At 43.9% G+C, this 21,146-nt stretch overlaps 1 protein-coding gene across 1 annotated transcript in view; it reads left to right on the top strand.

Annotated features, from left to right (window-relative positions):
• Positions 1-16,320, top strand: part of LOC134459549 (DNA-binding protein SATB2-like) — a 69,222-nt gene extending 52,902 nt beyond the window's left edge. The window contains exon 15 of the mRNA XM_063211908.1: positions 16,233-16,320. Within this exon, the coding sequence (XP_063067978.1) occupies positions 16,233-16,320 (88 nt within the window). The remainder of the gene's footprint in view (positions 1-16,232) is intronic.
• The last annotated feature ends 4,826 nt before the right edge of the window (positions 16,321-21,146 follow it).

Below are 21,146 nucleotides of genomic sequence, written 5' to 3'. Positions count from 1 at the left end.
TGTGCAGCAGCAGCTTGAGACTCTGGTGTGTGTGTGTGTGTGTGTGTGTGTGTGTGTGTGTGTGTGTGTGTGTGTGTGTGTGTGTGTGTGTGTAAGCAGCTAGAGACTCGTGTGTGTGTGTGTGTGTGTGTGTGTGTGTGTGTGTGTGTGTGTGTGTGTGTGTGTGTGTGTGTGTGTAAGCAGCTGGAGACTCTGGTGTGTGTGTGTGTGTGTGTGTGTGTGTGTGTGTGTGTGTGTGTGTGTGTGTGTGTGTGTGTGTGTGTGTGTGTGTGTGTAAGCAGCTGGAGACTCTGCAGTCCAAACCAGCAGCAGGTGCAGTGGATTTCACGCTCGCGCCTTCCTAAGTGTGCTGACACGTCTGGCTGCACACACACACACACACACACACACACACACACACACACACACACCAGAGCCTCAAGCTGCTCTTCCTTCAAGCCACTGCACTGATCACAAGATGCCTGGCACCCGCAATACGCAAGCACGCAGGCACACACACCCACACCCACACCAGTGTTTCCCATACATTGAGGAAACTATGGCGGCCCGCCATAGTTTAAATTTGGCCGCCATAGTTTACGAAAATGTAAAAAAAAAAAAAAAAAAAATTTTTTTTTTTTTTTTTTTTCTTTTTTTTTTTTTTTTAAACTATATCCGTTTTTGTTAAAAACGATTTGAATTACGATTTTGAATTTCCTTCGCATTTTCCTCCTGGAGTAAATATACATCCTATAGACTCTGTATTGGTTAGATAAGTAGTCCCACGCAGAGCTGTAGAGCTCTGGTCCCACGGTAACACAGAATGAGGGGAAAGCTAGGAAGTGACCGTAAGGGTATTACAGTTGATTCATGTGTGCACACGTGTAACATCGGGTGAGTAACAGAACATGTGCGCAACGATGCGTTATGACACGCCGATATACGAGGATCTTCGTCCAAATCGCTAGTCGCATGCATCATCGCTAACTGCGTTTACATCGCGTGCCGCGTGTAAGGGAAATGTTAGGCTGCGTCCCATTACTACCACTTCCACTTCCACTTGAACTTCCCCTCGTTTGGAGTGAAATTAAAAAGCAAGTCATTCCCTCGAGAATAAAGAGAAGTCGAATGTTCCCCTAAAGATTGGGACAGACTTCAGGTGATTACGTAGAGCTACTCAAGTACACATAATCTAATAAAATATCTTCCTCCAATAGGTCTACTGTTTCATTAAATTATTATATTTACGCAGCAAATACGAATGGACCGTTTGTAATTTTCAACAGGAAAGGATAGTGTCAGGGAGTTCCGGATCCAGTCCACACCCACTGTTTACAGTCAGGGAAGAAGCCACTCGTGTTTCGTGTTGTGCCCCTATGGGACAAGACACTGCATTTATCAATAAATCGTTCTCAAGCATACTGTAAATTTGCATTTGTTGGTGTTTTTGTAAACATGGAATATAATCCGCATTTATTTGTGAGTCATTTCATATCTGCATCTGATTTCTCAAATGCAAGGTAAGCTATTAGCCAATACCACTGCCATCAGTGCCAATAGCTAAAGCCAGCTAATTAGCGAACTCTTTTGTACATACTGCTCCGAAGTGAGGAGATATTGCTCACAATGTGGACTTTAATCCGCAACTTTGTGAGTTATTTCATGTTAAATGCTTCTAATTATTTGGCAGAAGCAAACTTATCCAAAATAAGCTACCCTTAACTGTCCATAGCAACCGTTAGCCCCCGCTAATTGTGCTAAGCTAACTAGCGAACACTAATGTAGGCCAACCAGCGAATTAAAAGTGATGTTTTTTCCTGTAAGGGGGTTTATTTTGTCTTTATAGTATATTTTTGTATGTTCTATGTTTTATTTTCGAATAATATTCAAATAGTGGCCATCTATTTCCAAGTAGTGAATTCGCTGTTCCTCTGCTAGGACGCCATGTTTTTTTTGTTTTTGCTTTTGCCGGAGGGGTTCGCACAGCATTCTGGGTAATGCATTCTTTCACTCGGTCTTTAGGGTGGGTCCTACCCCCACTCGGTCGAAGTGGAATTTTAAGTGTATTTTTTGCACTTTCACTCGCCTCCCTAAGAAACGGGACACCCTACACTTTCACGGGAACGCGCAAAAGCGAGTGTTAGGGGTCAAAACGAGTGGAAGTGGTAGTAATGGGACGCAGCTTATGTTGTTGACATGTATGGAATTCACTTCAATTTGTGCTGTTTCTTGCTTCAGTTGTGGACAAAACGATTGGCCAAACTCACAATAGAAAGCCTTTGCTGTGCTACTGTCCCAGAGAGCTGAAAAAAAAAACCTTCATAGAAGAAGTCACTCTTAACAGGGATGTTAACCAATCCAATGAGTTATCTCATTGCTCTCTCTCTCTCTCTCTCTCTCTCTCTCTCTCTCTCTCTCTCTCTCTCTCTCTCTCTCTCTCTCTCTCTCTCTCTCTCTCTCATAGTAGCCTACTATTTACCCATAACAAATGGTGAATTTCTGAGCCCTTTTTAATTTGTAGCCTATACCACTGAAGGCATGATAATGCTTCATCATATTTTAGAAATAGGGCCTATGTGCCTTTTATAGGCTATACCAAATGTTTATCATTTTGAAATTGTTTCAGTTGTTTATGACTTGTGTATGACTGAATTTATCTCTGCATACTATCAGTGCTGCATTGCTTTGTAAAGATAGGCTATTCAACACACTTTAAAAACACACTGAAAAGATACGACCATAGTAGCCTACTAAAAGCATTTTGTTCATAATAATGGTGATTAATAAATGGTGGTCTTAAATTTTCATACTGACATCCTTAAATTTGACTTGGTAGATCACGGCAGACCATCAACTTCAAAAGTAGATCTTGGTTAAAAAAAGGTAGGGCACCCCTGCTATAGAGAGAACCACAAGTGCTTGAAAGACAGGGATCAAAAGCCTAGTCAAGTTGTTGTAGTTAACTTGGGTTTGGGAGCAATATAAAAAAACCTTCAGAGAAGGGACAGGATGAGTTTACTAACACTCCCTAGGCTTTGTTTTACAGTTGTAATGAGTTTGGTGACAGACCTTCATTGACACAGCAGAGGAGACATCGGGCTGCATATAGAAATTAATGTGTAATGAATGTGAATACAGACATAAATGTGTAATATGTTGTTCAGCCCTTTTAATGGGAGGAATTTGGAAAAAACTGGCCCTGTGACCAGCACCCCTCATGTAGAATATGTACGCCTACAGATATGTGTGGGGGAAAAGGCATAGCCTACCCTCTAAGACCCTTTTTGTCTATGCGTTAACAATTTCACAGTGCTCTTAAATTCTTATCTCTGCTCCTATTTTATTTTATTATTGTTTCCCAGACCCCTGCATGAGGGACGAATGAAACTGTGTTGTAAACAGAAATTATTCACTGTACAGACAATGACAATGTACTACTATTATACAAGTCATGGGTAAAATCTTATGTAGCCTTATTTCTCAAAATATATTTATTTTGTCCCCCCCCCCCCCCCGGACAAAATAAACCCCGGCTGCCCCCATAGTTTCCAAAATTTCTGTGGGAAACACTGCACACCCACACCCACACACACACACACACACACACACACACACCCCACACACACACACACACACACACACACACACGCTAGCCTACAGAAGAAACAGGGGAAAAAAGTGCTTCTGCCTGACGTTAAAAAGTTTTTCACTTTAACAAGGTACATTTATTCATTAAGGGGCACTTATTTTTTATTTATTAGTGTAACTTTCTAGAATCATTCTACAATTAAAATGGAACAGAGCAAAAACTTCTTGCCAAGAAGGGCAACTCATGTGTAAAGGCAGAAACTTCTGATGTCTCCATTAAGGTGAAGGAATCTTTGGCAAACACACTATTTGAAAATCAATGGCCACTACTCGAATATTTTAATAATATTCAAATATTATTCTCCCTGGCTGTAAACAGTGTGTGGGGGACTTTTTGACAATCCATTTAAACTGGCAGAGCAAATGTGGAAATGTAATGATACAGTACGTTGCACTTAATCTTCATTGTCCCTTAAAGGGGTAATCCGGTGTGAAATGTGATGATGAGCCCTAACTTTTGCCTCATACCTCGCCTCCAAAGGTCCCCTGCATTTCGAAGTCTGAGCACTAGTCAAAAAATCCAGAGCTAGGTGAAATTTAGCTCCTGCTGTGATGGACCGGCACCTGTCTAGCCATCGTAATAAATCTCTACTTTCCACCCATTTACGAGGCTCAAACTTGCCCAAACAACGCCCTTGGAGACGAGGTATGAGGCAAAAGTTAGGGCTCATCATCACAAAAACTAGTACTCAGAGAGTGCAACCTCCACCAAGGCCATAAGGTGACACCGATTTTTTGTCATTTCAAGTACCTGTATTTCTGCCTTGTTTTTGTGGAGTTAGAAACTGAAATGTCAAAATTTGCTACCGTGATCCGGATCAACACCGCAATATAATGTTCTTGTTCCTTTTGTCATTTAGCATACCACAGTAGTAAAGTAGAGTAGTATTATTTCCAACAACTCAGAACTAAATTGAACTCAAATCAAATGAACTCAATGAACTCAGAATCCGTTCATAACTTTTTGAGTTATCCTGCTGACAGACAAACAAACAAACAAACCAACGCGACCGAAAACATGACCTCCTTGGCGGAGGTAAAAATAGAAAACCAGTTGAAATCAAAGCCAAAGGGTGCAAGTCACTTCTTTTCGTCCATCATTCGGGTCTCCGTCCTTTTGACTTGAGGCTCAACGTCAGTGATGATCAGAGTTTTATTCGTTATCTTGCTGACCATTTTGCTTTTTAGATGCATCCTAGCATCTCTATAAGAGGGTATGTCTGTCCGTCGGTCTGTCTGTCTGTCAGTCGGTCCGTCCGTCTGAAACGCATTCCTTAAATTGTAATTTCCTCCTGTGTCCACAAGGCGGCAGAGTGCATAGACAGACGCATCTTTGTCCGCCTGTCGGACTTGTTGTCTTTTTATTCACTCCCAACATTTCTGTCTTAGTAGACCTTCATCAGGTAAACTGACGCTGCAAGTGAAGAAAAGATATGGTCAGTGTGCACGAGTTTTATAGCTTACCGCAGAAATACACCAGCGGCGATCTGAGCGAGTCGAGCGACGGAAGTAATTGACTTTGTATTGAGTCGAGAGACAAAAGCGATTCTGGAGACTAGAGCGATTTGCGCGACGAGCGCGACAGTTTGAAGTTGAAATCTTTTCAACTTTCTATGACGCGGTTCGGCGACAAGCCGCGACAGCCAATGACTGTATAGAGGTCAGTGACCACAGCCAATGGGAATGCTTGAATGCTTTGCCTTCTGCCTGTACGGACATACTCTTGTCTCCTCAAACGCTTGTATCGCTTGCTGCTACACTCTGTCGCTTGAATCGCATCGCCGCTGGTGTATTTCTGCGGTTAGAGTTGATTCTGATGCCTCTGCAGCGTTACATACTAGGACACACAAGATTTGGCGAAAATTTTAAGGTTTTGGCGCAAACAAAAACTCTGTGACTGATGTTAACACGGACTCACGGACGACTGGGTTTGTGTTCTCCAGTCGTCCGTGAGTCCGCGTTAACACAGAAGCGCTTCCCCTCCACCTCCTCTCCTCTCCTCACATCTCCATTCCCATTCCCAATATACTGCTTCATTTTCCCATCCCCAACATACTGCTTTATTTTCGCATTATCTCCACCCACATGAGATGGACTTGGAGCCGGTCCACAGAGCTTTGTCACACACACACACACACACACACACACACACACACACACACACACACACACACACACACACACACACACACAGACATTCTTCATTCCTGCTGTGACGCTTGTCCACTCAAATTGTGTGTGTGCGTGTGCGTGTGCGCGTGTGCGCGTGTGTGTGTGTGTGTGTGTGTGTGTGTGTGTGTGTGTGTGTGTGTGTGTGTGTGTGTGTGTGTGTGTGTGTGTGTGTGTGTTTGTGTGTGCATCAGAACACGGTTCTCCAGAGTAGGTAATGGGCTAATTTCATTAATTATAAACCAATATGCTCCCCAGCTTCTCCAGAGATGGCCAGCCAACATTGACATCTGCTACACACACACACACGCACGCACGCACGCACGCACGCACGCACACACACACACACGCACACACACACACACACACACACGCTTTCAGATTCAATGCACACACACACACACGCACGCACACACACAAACACACACACACACACACACACACACACACAAACACAACCATGCTTTCAGATTCAATGCACACACACACACACACACACACACACACACACACACACACACACACACACACACACACACACACACACACACACACACACAAACATTCAATGCCAGTTCAAAACATATACATACACATACACATTAGGGGTGGTACGGTTCACAAAATTCACGGTTCGGTTCATATCGCGGTGTCAAGGTCACGGTTTTCGGTTCTCTACGGTTCTTTTTTTTTAGTTCATGATAAGTGGTGCACTGGCTACTAGAATCTGACTTATCACTAAATATCCTATATGGTCTGTATAGGCTTATAATGTGAAAATGGTGTGATTTTCATTGTGTCATCCTCTGATTTGGTCTTATACGCTAATGTTTTATAATCAGAGAGACTGGATAAGATACTCCTAGAATCTCTGTTTTACATATTTTTCTGGGCAGTACATGAATTGCGGTTTGCGATGGATTGCACGGTTCGGTTCGGTATGTGTGTGAATTGTGTGTGAATCGGTTTTCGGTGCGGTTTGTGCCATCCCTAAATACATGCAACACATTACAGAAGCACAGGCAGCATGACACTCTTTTGACCCTTCCCTGCATAGTAGCGATACAAATAATATTCATACACACACGCACACACACACACAAACATACACATGCATGCGCACACAAACAGACACACACACACATGCACACACATACTCACACACACACACACACACACACACACACACACACACACACACACACACACACACACACACACACACAAACACAAACACACACACACACTCACACACACTCTCACACACACACACACACACACACACACACACACACACACACACACACACACACACACACACACACACACACACACACACACAAGCCAATGTGCCCAGTTCAAAACATATATACAGTATACCACACCCCTTATAGAATTACAGGAAACTACACTGACACTTTGCCTGCCACTCTTTTCACCCTTCCCTGCATTGTACCGACAAGAATAGTATTCATACACACACACACACACGCACACACACACAAAAACATACACATCCCTGCACATTGCACACACATACAGTACTCACACACACAGACACACTTGTGTGGAATCAACACATGCCCAAACATGTATAGACATATAGGCTGTAAACGTACATACAGTGTAAACACATTCTGTCCTCACTAACCACCCATGTTCATCCAAACAAACAAAAACGCAAATGCTCACTCCTCATTCACACACACACACACACACACACACACACACACACACACACACACACACGCACACACACACTCACACTCACACACACACACACACACACACACACAGACACACACACACACACACACATACGCACACACACAATGTCAGTCTTGTACAGGGGGTCCTTTGGGATAGGGACCCAAATTCATGATGCATTTGAACACAACGATGGAGATCACACAGGCACTCATGCACACTGCTCCTAATTTTGGGCAAAGTGACAAAGTACACACACGCACACACACGCACACACATGCTAATACACACACACACGCACACACATGCTAATACACACAAATACACAAATGGGTGTTGTGTTTTCAAGCACACACACACATACACACACACACACACACACACACATGCTAATACATAGAAATACACAAATTACTGTTGTGTTTTCCAGCACACACAGGCACACACACACACGCGCACACACACACACACACACACACACACACACACACACACAAACACACACACACACACACAAACATTGTTGTCGTACAGTAGTGCAGTCCTCACTCCTCTGGCTGCGCTGCATGAGTGCAGTCATAAAAGCCAAAGCGAGATTATAAAAGTGAATTGGCCATTTTACTGCCCCTGTTCCGACAGCCGAGGTCACACCATCACATGAACGCACTCACACACACACGAACACGCACACACACACACACACACACACACACACACACAATTGCCCCTGTTCCTACAGCCGAGTTCACACCATCACACGCACACACGTACGTACGCACGTACGTGATATATTGTGTGATGCTGGGTGTGAGTGCTTGTGTATGTGTGTGCGTGTGTGTGTGTGTGTGTGTGTGTGTGTGTGTGTGTGTGTGTGTGTGTGTGTGTGTGTGTGTGTGTGTGTGTGTGTGTGTGTGTGTGTGTGTGTGTGTTTTGAAGAAAAGTTTGAGGTGACAACATGGACTGGTGTTTTGAAGACGCTCTTACAGTAGCATTTCTCATTATATTAGTATACATGCCAATCTCACACTGCTGTCACTCACTTCAAAGAGACATACACTTAGATATACAGGACAGTCAGAGAGACTGGATAATACTCTAAGACAGTGGTTCCCAAACTTTACCATAACAAGGCCCCCCCATATGCCAGAGGATTTCAGCCAAGCCCCCCCCCCCCCCCCCCCCCCCCCCCCCCAACATGGGGTGCCACACTATTTTTTTTCTGTGCATCAGGTTTCACAACTCGATGACGTTGGTGCATTCCTAAACCCATTGAAATACTAAGCTACAGAAAGCCTAATGCATAAACATTGTAAAAAAAGAATTTGATTCCGCTGGGATAGTTAATCTTAATTTTGGTTTATTTTGGTTAGTTATTCATTTTATTTTGCTATATTTTTCCTGCCAGCCTGCCGCGGTCCCCCAGCGGTCCCCCAGCGGTCCCCGGTCCCCACCTTGAAAACCACTGCTCTAAGAATCTTTGGTTTTTGAGCATTTTTGGGCTGGAAATTGTCAGACACATCTTGCAACCCTGCTCAGCCCTTCAGTGAATGCCCTGTACCAGAATTCCAGTCCAGGCTTAAAGGGACACTGTGTGAGATTTTCAGTAGTTTATTTCCAGAATTCATGCTGCCCATTCACTAATGTTGCCTTTTTCATGAATACTTACCACCACCGTCAAATTCTAAGTATTCATTATGACTGGAAAATTTGCACTTTTCATGCATGAAAAGGGGGATCTTCTCCATGGTCCGCCATTTTGAATTTCCAAAAATAACCATTTTTAGCTGCAAAAATGACTACTTGGACCATACTAGAAAATATTTGTTAATTACTTAGTAAACGTTCATGTAAAGATCAAATTTGGCAATAGGCAGCCCAGTTTCAATGAGCAGCATAGTTGCAGTACCTTTTTTGACCATTTCCTGCACAGTGTCCCTTTAAAGCTAAATAATTTACAAATAATTCACAGAATCATGGATACATGTGACATAGCGTACGTACATGTAAGCTCATAAATACTAGACATTAGCTCAAAAATACACAACATAAGATCTGAGATGGTCAGTCTACAGTATTATGCGCCGACAACACAATATAGGACAATACAATATGGGGCTCAATATATCATTCCACTCATTCACTGAAAAATATGTACAGCTGGACTGCTTTTCGCTCGAGTGTTGTAGCCTTGCTCATAAATTCCACAGGAATCAAACAAATTATAAGCTACGGAGTGAAAAGACAAGGCATGTATAGTTGGTGTGAAATGAACGTGAGAAGAGCCGCGTATAAACAGTGTTAAACAAGAAAAGTACCGGTATTATGGTTAGAGTTACAGTAAATAGTGTGATGAAGCGGTCTGCACACTGTGTATTAACTCCAAAAATACTTTATTTCATTTAAACATATGGCAACGTTTCGATCCAACAGAGGGATCTCATTGCCTGAGGAAGATAAGTTTAAATGAAATAAAGTATTTTTGGAGTTAATACACAGTGTGCAGACCGCTTCATCACACTACCTACTACCTTTTGTCTGGCACCTGGACAACTACCTGTGGATGTGCGCACCCTACCTCCAAACACTAGAGTTACAGTAAATGCATAGATGTTAAAATACCAACTGTTCACTAAGGAGTGCTGGTCATCACTTTGGCTCAAGGAAATAAGTTACTTCAAAGTATGGTCAGTCAGTTGTATGGTGAGTTGTAGTTGTTGTTAAAGTCTTGCCAAGGATTCCAAAGGCACACTGCTTGATAAAGTTTAAAAAAAAAAGCCTTATATGACATGGGCTGACGCGTTGCGACAAGTGTCTTCCTCAGAGCTTAGGACTGGAGTTAAGTTTGACCATACTTTTAAGTACGGTAAATGCATGTTGGGGTGTTAAATGGTGATCATTGAGGCAGGAAGAGTAATGCAAACTGTAGTGAGTGCTTTGGCACGTCTGACCCCAGACACTCATCCATCCCTCTCTTTTCTCTTTAATCCCTCTCTTCTCCTCTCCCAAAGCCAGCTCATCATTGCAGGATTCTCTTCCCCCCTCTCTCTCTCTCTCTCTCTCTCTCTATCTCTCTCTCAGGAATGTAGACGTCCAGTAATTACAGTGGCATTCTGGTGGCTGTTTTTGTCATTTTGGCTTTCACTCCCTCTCTCTTTCTCTTTCCCACCTCCTTCTCTCTACTCCCTGTCTACCGTATCTCTCTCTCTCTCTCTCTCTCTCTCTCTCTCTCTCTCTCTCTCTCTCTCTCTCTCTCTCTCTCTCTCTTGTCCCTCTTGTCAGCCACATCAGCGCTGCTGGCATGAGGACGGAAGGGTGGAAGGAGTGTGTGAGTGTATCTGTGTGTGTGTGTGTGTGTGTGTGTGTGTGTGTGTGTGTGTGTGTGTGTGTGTGTGTGTGTGTGTGTGTGTGTGTGTGTGTGTGTGTGTGTGTGTGTGTGTGTCCTTGAGCTCCATGAAAGGGGGACTCCACCCCACACAACTGATCATTATGAGGTCACAGAGTTCCATGCAAATACATGCATTATTTTCTCCTTCTCCCTCTCTCTCTCTCTCTCTCTCTGCCTCTCTCTTTCTCGTTGTCTATCTCCCCCGCCTTCCCTCATCCCACAATCCCTCTTTCCCTCTCTCCTTCTCCATCTTGCTCTTTACTGTAGCAGTTTAATGACATAACTAACTCTTGTTCCTAATCGTTGCTGCTGTCCTACCTACAGTAATTGACCCCCTGCTGCCCTCTGCTGGATTACTCTAAAAGCGTTGTCATTACACCATGAGTTTTGCCTGGTTCACATCGTAATTATTACATTTACATTACATTACATTAGGCTGACACTTTTATCCAACGCGACTTACATGTATTATTTTTACAGGGTATTAGGGTATCAGGGCTCTGTCCGTGGAGCAATGTGAGTTTAGGCACCTTGCAGGTGTATGGGAGGGTTCATTCCGTTAATTATGAGGGGCCCCTTTCAGCCAAAAGGGCCCTATTTGTCCCCCAGTCAAGCCCTGGGCCAGGGCAAGCACAAATAGAGACAGCAGGAATGCAGCATATGTAGTCGTTAACCTCAGTAAGCTGAGACTGGTGAGAAGGAACAGAAATTAGTTACTTACCAACAGAAGGACCAGAGGAAGAGGAATAGCAGTCTTAATTAGAGATGCACCGGATCCTGATTTTTAGGATCCTGCCGGATACCGGATCCACTGCTTAAGATCCTGCCGGATCCGGAACCGGATACCGCATCCTACGAAAGGGTTGAAACACATAGCCTACTCACACACGTAGGCCCTTTTTCATCACGTTGGCTCAAACTATTTTGACTGAAAAGCCTCGGCTACTGGATGCTGGATCCTGGAACCGGATCCTGTGAAAAACCCTATTATCCTGCCGGATCCGGAAACGGATCTTGGATCCGGTGCATCTCTAGTCTTAATAGTAGTATGAATTTCTTAATGGGATTGTGTGCGAGCTACTAAAGGTGCAATGCTGATCTTCTGATCTCTGCCGCTTATGAACCTTGATTTCTGGATAAACATCAAGACACATCAGGGCCGCCAAGGGGAAAATTCTCCCGGTAGGAAAAGTCCCCCCACTCCGCCCCTGCACGATACCACCTTTTCTGAAAATCGATACGAGTACGAGTAGATTAATTTCTGTACGATACGGTACGATGTACGATTTCTGCCGATACAGAGTACTGATACATGCCGATACATCTAACCCTATCAATAGCTAAAGAATGCTAAACTGTGCCCAAACCAGTGAGGAAATGTTTTTACACTTTTACTTTTACCAGACAAAACTACCCCACCAACAATGGCCAAAACCCGTGAGGTCCAGGATTTGTGCCCCACATGGAGCGAGGTCCCATGTGGGTTTGCTCCAATAGCAGCTACTTCACAATGGTAGATTAGTGCAGTACACACACACACACACACACACACACACACACACACACACACACACACACACACACACACACACACACACACACACACACACACACACACACACACACACACACACACGACATCTCATCTTCAATTTTGCCTTTTGCTAGTAGAAGCGACAAAATATTTTATCTGAAGTGTCTTTCGTTTACACGGGAACCTCGCCGTCGGAGTCTGAAGACGCAAAAGTCTGGAAAAGAGTGACATGTCATGAAGGTGTATGAGGCGTGAACATGTTTTGGCTTTTTTGTCGTTTAGACGGAGACGCAACCACTGTCGTCTTCAAAACTCCACACTCTGGTCTTCCGGGGTTTTTTGCCATGTAAATGAAAGGCGCTTGTTCTGATAAAATAATTTGTGGGTTTCCCTCGCAATCGTCCTGGTATAAACGGTCCCTCAGATGTGCTCACACTAACCAGGGGTGTCAAACTCAAATTGACGAGGGCCAAATCAAAATCTGGTACGAAGTCACAGGCCGAACTCCATCTTTATTTAAAAAAAAGACTAAACTTAAACACACGCATGCACTCAATACTCTTTCCCATCAAGTATGGTAGTTAAAACATGCTTGCGCATACTGTGTTGTATACGAGTGTGAGCTGTTTTATTGGACTGGGCATATTCTTGTGACACACCAAATTTCATATTCAAGTCTTGCTTCGCTATACATTAACTTAAAGTGGAATTCAACTTTTAAACAATATTGTGCCCTATCTCTGTATTTGACCACAGTATAACAGCGTATGTGGGCCAACTGTGATACACATTTGAAATGATCTCACAGGCCGAATGAAATGACTCCTTGGGCCTGAGTTTGACATCCCAGCACTATAAAGTGTGATCCCACCCCAGAGCCACAGGTCAGTGGTTAGCAGCACCCAGACAGTCCTCTAGAACGTCTGTACAAACCCCTCATTCCTGGTATTGTGCTGTGTGTGTGCGTGTGCGTGCGTGTGTGTGTGTGTGTGTGTGTGTGTGTGTGTGTGTGTGTGTGGAGTATGCATGTGTGTGCACGAGTGTGTATTGAAACCCCTAATTTCTGGTATTGTGCTCAACAAATGTATTTGTGTGTGTGTGTGTGTGTATGTGTGTGCGTGTGTGCATGTGAACATGCGTGCATGTATGTGTGTGTGTGTGTGTTTGTGTATGTGTGTGCGTGTGTGTGTGTGTGTGTGCATGTGAACATGCGTGCATGCATGTGTGTGTGTGTGTGTGTGTGTGTGTGTGTGTGTGCTTGTGTGTATGTCAGGAGTTGCTTGCATTCTACCAGAGGAATGCTGGGAGCACAAACAGGCAGGCCGGCCGGAGTTGAAAAGAGGGAAATTTGGAGCTTTGTATAGTAATTATAGAGGGGAACAAAACCCATGTTTGGAAAACCACGAGAAATGCTGATCCCCACTGTACTCTGCGTGTGTGTGTGTGTGTGTGTGTGTGTGTGTGTGTGTGTGTGTGTGTGTGTGTGTGTGTGTGTGTGTGTGTGTGTGTGTGGAGGGCAGAGATGGTAGCAATTTGGTCATGGAGGGTGGAAACAGGAGCAGAGTGAGACCCATGGGGGCTTTGGGGGGTGGTTTGGGGGGGTGCGTGACTGGAGGGCTTAGCGTCGGGTGTAGGTTGTGTGAGTGTCTGTTCCTCCTCGGCAATGTAGGTTGCGCGCGTGTATGTGTGTGTGTGTGTGTGTGTGTGTGTGTGTGTGTGTGTGTGTGTGTGTGTGTGTGTGTGTGTGTGTGTGTGTGTGTGTACTGCACTAATCTACCTTTGTGAAGCCACTGTTATTGGAGCAAACCCACATGGGACCTCGCTCCATGTGGGGCACAAATCCTGGACCTCACGGGTTTTGGCCATTGTTGGTGGTGTAGTTTTGTCTGGTAAAAGTAAAAGTGTAAAAACATTTCCTCACTGGTTTGGGCACAGTTTAGCATTCTTTAGCTATTGATAGGGTTAGATGTATCGGCATGTATCAGTACTCTGTATCGGCAGAAATCGTACATCGTACCGTATCGTACAGAAATTAATCTACTCGTACTCGTATCGATTTTCAGAAAAGGTGGTATCGTGCAGGGGCGGAGTGGGGGGACTTTTCCTACCGGGAGAATTTTCCCCTTGGCGGCCCTTTAAAAACAAAAAAACAAAAAAAAAAAACAAAGCGAACAACATGGTTTCCTAACCAAAAACACAAAAACCACGAAATCTGCAGTCGTAGGCTACTACATGTGGACATTAGTGTTGTCAAAATATCAACCTGAAGTGGAGGATTGTAGCCTACACCTTGATGAAATGCACAGCCAGTGGTGTAGTCTAGGCCCTACGTAAAACGCAGGTAAGCCTGCAGGCAGCCATTTCAAAATTTTAGGGATTACAGTATACCCAATCAAAATTGATTGATCCATTATTTAGAATAGCACAAATATATACAGTATACCCACATCAAAAAATGCTCAAATATACAGTATACCCACTTCAAAAAGTAGACTACACCACTGCAGCCATCATCACAGTCCAAAGCAATATAACTAGTTGCAGGTTAGGATACATCATGCTACTGTTCCATGCAAATGTGCACTCCACTGTCATTTTGACAGTTTGTAGGCCTATTGAATTATCGTTTAAGGAAGACAGGATGAGCACGGGCACAAGGTTTTGAGTGTGGGGTTTTTTAGAAGAGTAGGCTATAGCTTACAAAAAGTCTGTCTACATTGTGCATTAAACCCACCATACAGCAAATAAGCCAAACCTAGCTACTTCAAAGCACAACCATAAGTCAACAAAATGTATTAAACGGTGTAGGCCTACCTTTAAACGCTGTCTTCGTTGCAGCAAATGTCTTTGTTTCTTGCAATCACTCCACTTTAATCCACAGTTTAGTCTACACACCCAGCACTGGTCACATCAGAATCTTGTGTGGCAATTATTTTGTTCTATTTCTTCAGACATTACATAGGCTACATCCTAAATGTGCCACATATAAATATATGTATGATAATAATATTATTTTCGAGTATAAGGAGATATACCAACCGGACCAGTAGTTCTAACAAATCAATGCCATCAAAACAAAACTGTGTCTGTTAGCTGCAGTTCTCTTCCTTACCACTTGGTGGAGTCTGTTCGTAACCCAAGTCAATAACCACAGAGCAAGTGAATCTGGGCTGGCAGACTGTGAACTGTAGGCCTAACAGTCATGTGGAAATCGGAAAATAAATCATAACTTATTAATATTTCCATCCTTTGGTAACCAATCTAAATATTACAGGTTATTCAAATACTGAAAACGAAACTGTGTCACTAAGATCTAGTAAAATTCCGCGATCTACGGTGTTTAAAAATTATCAGTAGAGAAGGGGTGTGGCCAATGTACTATTTGACACCGTCAGTGAGGTATTGCCGTCTGGTACACCGTATAAATTCCGGCTAGTCAAATAGTAAAAGATATTGCACTATGGAATGTAGGAAACCAACGCTTGTTGAAACAATCAGGAGATGTCAGGGCTGGATGGAATTACATAGCAGCTGCATCATTACATTTCACGGCCGCGGCCCACCGGGACAAGTCCCCGATCTCCCGATGGCCACTCCGCGCCTGGTATCGTGCATCCCTAGTGCGGTGTGGTACGGTGTGGTGTGGTGTGGAATGGTGTGGTATGCTGTGAAGTGGGAGTTGTATGTTGGGGGTTAAAGTATCGGTACCCTTTATCGGCAAGTACAGAAATGAATGAACTCGTACTCGTGTCGGTTTTCAAAAAGGTGGTATCGTGCATCTCTAGTGTGGTACGCTGTGGTGAGGTGTAGAGTGGTGTGGTGTGGTGCGGTGCGGTCCCCTGTCATTATCGATCTGACCTCTGCATGCCACTCGTCGCTCTCGGGTCACTTCAGCTGACGCCCCAGACACCGCCTCTCTGGCGACCCAAATTATGGATTGCTATTCTGTCCTATTACAAATACATGGGACTTTCTGCTCTCTCTCTCCCTCTCTTTCTCTCTCTCTCTCTTCACACACACACACACACACACACACACACACTGAGAGACGAGAGAGAGAGAGAGAGAGAGAGAGAGAGAGAGAGAGAGAAAGAGAGAGAGAGAAAAAGAGAGAGAGAGAAAAAGAGAGAGAAAGACACTAGTGGTTTTTGGTCATGGTTAAAGACACACCCTCGAAAAATTCCACATTTGTTGCTCAATCGGACAACAAGTGCACAGTAAGCAGCAATGCATTTGATCTACACAGAATCACCATGCACGAACTCTTGTGTGAAATCACATACGGTGGTCATCATCAGTACTACAAACAGAGTAACTCACATGCGTATTAATAAATATGAATAAACAAGGCCCTGCCGCGGCCTAATGGTAGGGCACTGGGTTACTGCGCCGGCGACCCTGGTTCGATTCCAGCCCCAGTCATTTGCCGATTCCTTCCCTGTCTCTCTCTCCCCACTCGTTTCCTGTCTCTGACTATCCTGTCAAAAATAAAGGCAAAAAGCCCTAAAAAAATAAATAAATATAAATAAACAAACAGTAATCATGGCCTTGGTCAGTAAGTAAGTAGTGCTTGGGGGTTTTGTGGCTCAGGCGTCGATTCTAACCTACATTTCCCCATCCTTTCCCCGTCTCTCTCCCCCACTCATTTCCTGTTACCATATTTGACTGTCCTATCTCAATAAAGGCTTAAAAAGCCCACAAACAAATATCAAAAAAGTAAGCACTATAAATAAGGGCCCTGGAACAAACTTAAAGTAGCAGTGGTAAAGAAATTACTGGTATACTAGAGTATGAGAAGTCCAGGTAAGCTCAGGACACATTAGTCATTTACTGTCGGACACATCTTGAAGCAGGTTTACAGGAGATTGTCTCCCCATGTGTCGAAGTAAGATTGCCATTTTGTATGATTTGTCCCTCCACGCTACTGCTTTTAATGCTGCTCTTATTGCCTGCAGGGTGCTCTGTCAAAAGGCCTCCGTGTTGCGAAAGCGCTACGGCTCTGCCACATAATCATGTTTTATAACAACAGCTATGCAGCAGGTGACCCATTACCACAATTGCCGGAAGACTAATGTAACTGTATATACCCGAGGAGCGTCTCTGCTTAACGCGAACATTTGCACTCACAAACTCTTAATCGATACACTTTAGTAGCAATTAGTGCGGATGGGGCTGCTCCCTGCATGAGGCGCATCCTCTGCACTGCGTGTGTGTGCGTACAGTATGTGTGTGTGTGTGTGTGCGTGCGCAGGCACGCAGACGAGCAGGGCCGCTCCCTGCATGGGTCTGGGGTCTGGCGCATCCTCGGCACTGTGCGCGCGCGTGTGTTTGTCTGTGTGTGTGTGTGTGTGTGTGTGTGTGTGTGTGTGTGTGTGTGTGTACGCGCAGATGGACAGGGTTTCTACCTGCTTGGGTCTGGGGTCGGACAAATCCCCAGCACTGTGTTTGTGTGTGTATGTGTGTGTGTGTGTGTGTGTGTGTGTGTGTGTGTGTGTGTGTGTGTGTGTGTGTGTGTGTGTGTGTGTGTGTGTGTGTGTGTGTGTGTGTGTGTGCGTGTGTGTCTGTGTGTGTGTGTGCGTGCACGTGCGCAGATGGACAGGGCTATTACCTACATGGGCCAGCATTGTATTGTGACATCCTTAGCACTGGAAGAGAGACGGAGCGTGAAGCCTGAAGGACTGTGGCGCCCCCTACCCTCCTGAGGGGGTTCAGGATGATTGCTGTAGAATCAAAGAGGAAAGGTATTAACCAACAGTCAATATTAACGGATACAAAAGGATTGGAACTGAAATACAGTAAGACACCAAATATGATACAGCACAATCGTAACATACAAGAGAGTGGTACTGCTCACATGATCTAACTGCTTTATTTAGGATGTTTTTTCTTTCCACCATGTGAGAGAAAACAGTGACGCTATATTTGAAAAAAAGAACCGTTATCAGAAAGAAAGAAAGAAAGAAAGAAAGAAAGAAAGAAAGAAAGAAAGAAAGACGGAAAGACAGAAAGAAAGAAAGAAAGAAAGAAAAAGGAACTGACAGTGCTTTACTGTATGTGCTTAAATCTCATTGGCGTTGTTTCAAAGCAAAGCAAAGCCATCACACTACCAGCCAGTAAGACTGCACTTGCAGTACTAACGGCAATCTTACTGTAAGCGGAATAAACTTTTCAATCCCACAGGCAGCAGATACAGTAAGAGCAGAGGTAATTTGTTAGCGTCATGTGTGAGGACGGAGCCACACTGTGTGATTGTTATAGCGCTCTTTTGTTATGCTTTAAAGTGAGCAAAAATAACCTGCAATTTCAGCCACTCTTCGTTGAGGGGAAAATTATGGCACTTTAATGTCTACAATTAAACTCAAGGTAGCGCAGTATGCTCTTACATCAGCAGTGTTTTAATCACAGTGTGTGTGTGGTACTGTACAGTTTGTGCGCCTCCCTCTGCCATTCTCAGGACATTAACTGAGCGTGCACACACACACACACACACACACACACACACACACACACACACACACACACACACACACACGTGTACACACACGCACAACACATTAAGGAGAACACCTGTGTGTGTGTTTGACCACTTGTGGCTTTAATTTTATTATAATGACTGAGGACAAAACAGGGGCACTCTGGACCATCTTAACGTCAGTACAATACAGTACAGTACAAGTTTTTTTGTTCCCGAGAGATGCACTAACAATGAATGTGGAATGCCTGTTGTTGAGTTTGAGCAAGCCTCAAACCCCTTCAGGGCGATATCTGGCGCTTTATAAGCTAATCAATACAAACAAATTTGACAAAATATAACTTAAAGTGAAGTAGTGAATGGTCACCGCTAATCTGTTTTGAAGGTGCAGGATTCAGTAGAATTAGCTGAACAAGAAAGGAGACAATCCACACGCTTCAAGTCTTTTTTTGTGCAAAGCTTTACTGGAGTTGCACCTGCCTGATGAAGGTCTAGCACCGAAAGCATGCAAGTAAGCTTGCAACTCCAGCAAAGCTTTGCACAAAAAAAGACTTGGAAGTGTGCGGATTGTCTCCTTTCTTGTTCAGACAAAATATAACTTTAAAATGTCTATGAATATAAATCTATGAATATTATTTAGGCAGGCTACTGAACATATCTCCTTGCCATGTTCTGTACTCATTTATTATTTTGTTTCTTTTCCTGACAACCTAAATATGCTTGTCAATACCTGCTTGGCCGAACTTTCGTTGTATATTAGTTTGTCACTTGCTTCATTGATTTTGTGTACCGGTATGATTTATGATTGATATGACTGTAGTCTGTTCTAACCAGTGGCACTGATTGGGCGGGGGTGGGGGAAAGCAAACATTGGGGGCATGAGGGGGTCAATAAAGAACAGATCACAGAGAAGATGTGTAAGTCGAGTGGTCTCAGTGTGTGTGTGTGTGTGTGTGTGCGTGTGTGACAGTATAGGGGTTAAGCTGAGTGTAGAGATTGAGTACGGGGGAATCTGATACTGACCTGGAATGCTCAGTAAGCCCTGCTGCTACACACACATAAACACACACGCACACACACTGAACACACACACACACACACACACACACACACAGCGTGCTGTACCCTATGGCTGCTGGCTGGTGAGAGCACATTGAAAGACTTCCCGTCACACGCAGCAATCTCTCTCTTTCTCTCTCTCTCTCTCTCTCTCTCTCTCTCTCTCTCTCTCTCTTTCACACAAACAGAGCAGAGAAAGAGAGAGAGAGAGAGAGAGAGAGAGAGAGAGAGAGAGAGAGAGAGAGAGAGATGAGACCTTTCATTCTAGTTGTCTTTCTCTATGGCCCTGACAGTGACACTGGGACCTATTACACTGCAGGTAGGTGACGGTGCAATCATGGCAGTGTGCATTACAGTAGGCGACATGCAAATCTGAAGGAATGGTGGTGACTTGCTGTAGCCATTGCATGACAGTAACGTAACGTTGTTGGCTGTGATGTGCATGCAGGCTGCATGCAGAGATGCATGGAAGTGGTTTTGTGTGTTATTTTGTATATTACTGTGCGATATTAAGAAGCAAAGAGAGAGAAAAAAAAGTCTTAATCAACAGAGAGCTGGTTCTGGTGCCCCACTATCACTTTTCACAGGCCTAGCCAATAACAGGTAATAGTTTGATCTGAATGCACACCCCATTGAAAGGCAAGGATCTTGCCATCCATAAACAGACACTATAGGCTACAGCTACACACGACACATGCACCACTGAATGATTGTAGGCTACCCAGAAAATCAAGTAAAACATTATCCAATCCTTATCTTAACTGATTTTTCCCCCACCTTTTATCATAGTGGAATACCATGAGTCTTGTAAATTCTTCTTCTTTTTATGAATATGAATATACCTTTTTAGGGGGCAATCTTTTGAAGCCAAGACAATTAAGTAATTAATTTCTTCATTATATTATGTTATCGTTAGGGGATGCCCCGTGGTTTAACAGTCTAATTCACTCTCTGACTGGATCTTTGGGGGGCTGGGCGTTTAGAAGACAGCAACAGGTGCTGAAATCTTTCTGTACGACTCTCGCTCTCTTTCTTAATGCAGTAGGTTAACAGAAAATAAACTGACACGGATTTATGTCCCGCCACAATAATCATCTCCTACCTGGCCTGGTACAGTATGCATCCATTCTGCATACAAAATGAAAGCTAAATCCAAACAGATCAATGTTGAAAGTTGCCCGAGGCCTTTCTCA

This window comes from Engraulis encrasicolus, chromosome 12 (genome assembly GCF_034702125.1).
Source record: "Engraulis encrasicolus isolate BLACKSEA-1 chromosome 12, IST_EnEncr_1.0, whole genome shotgun sequence".
Lineage (NCBI taxonomy): Eukaryota > Metazoa > Chordata > Actinopteri > Clupeiformes > Engraulidae > Engraulis > Engraulis encrasicolus.
Note: the sequence above shows the minus strand (reverse complement) of the source record. Positions and strands in the feature narration are given on the sequence as shown.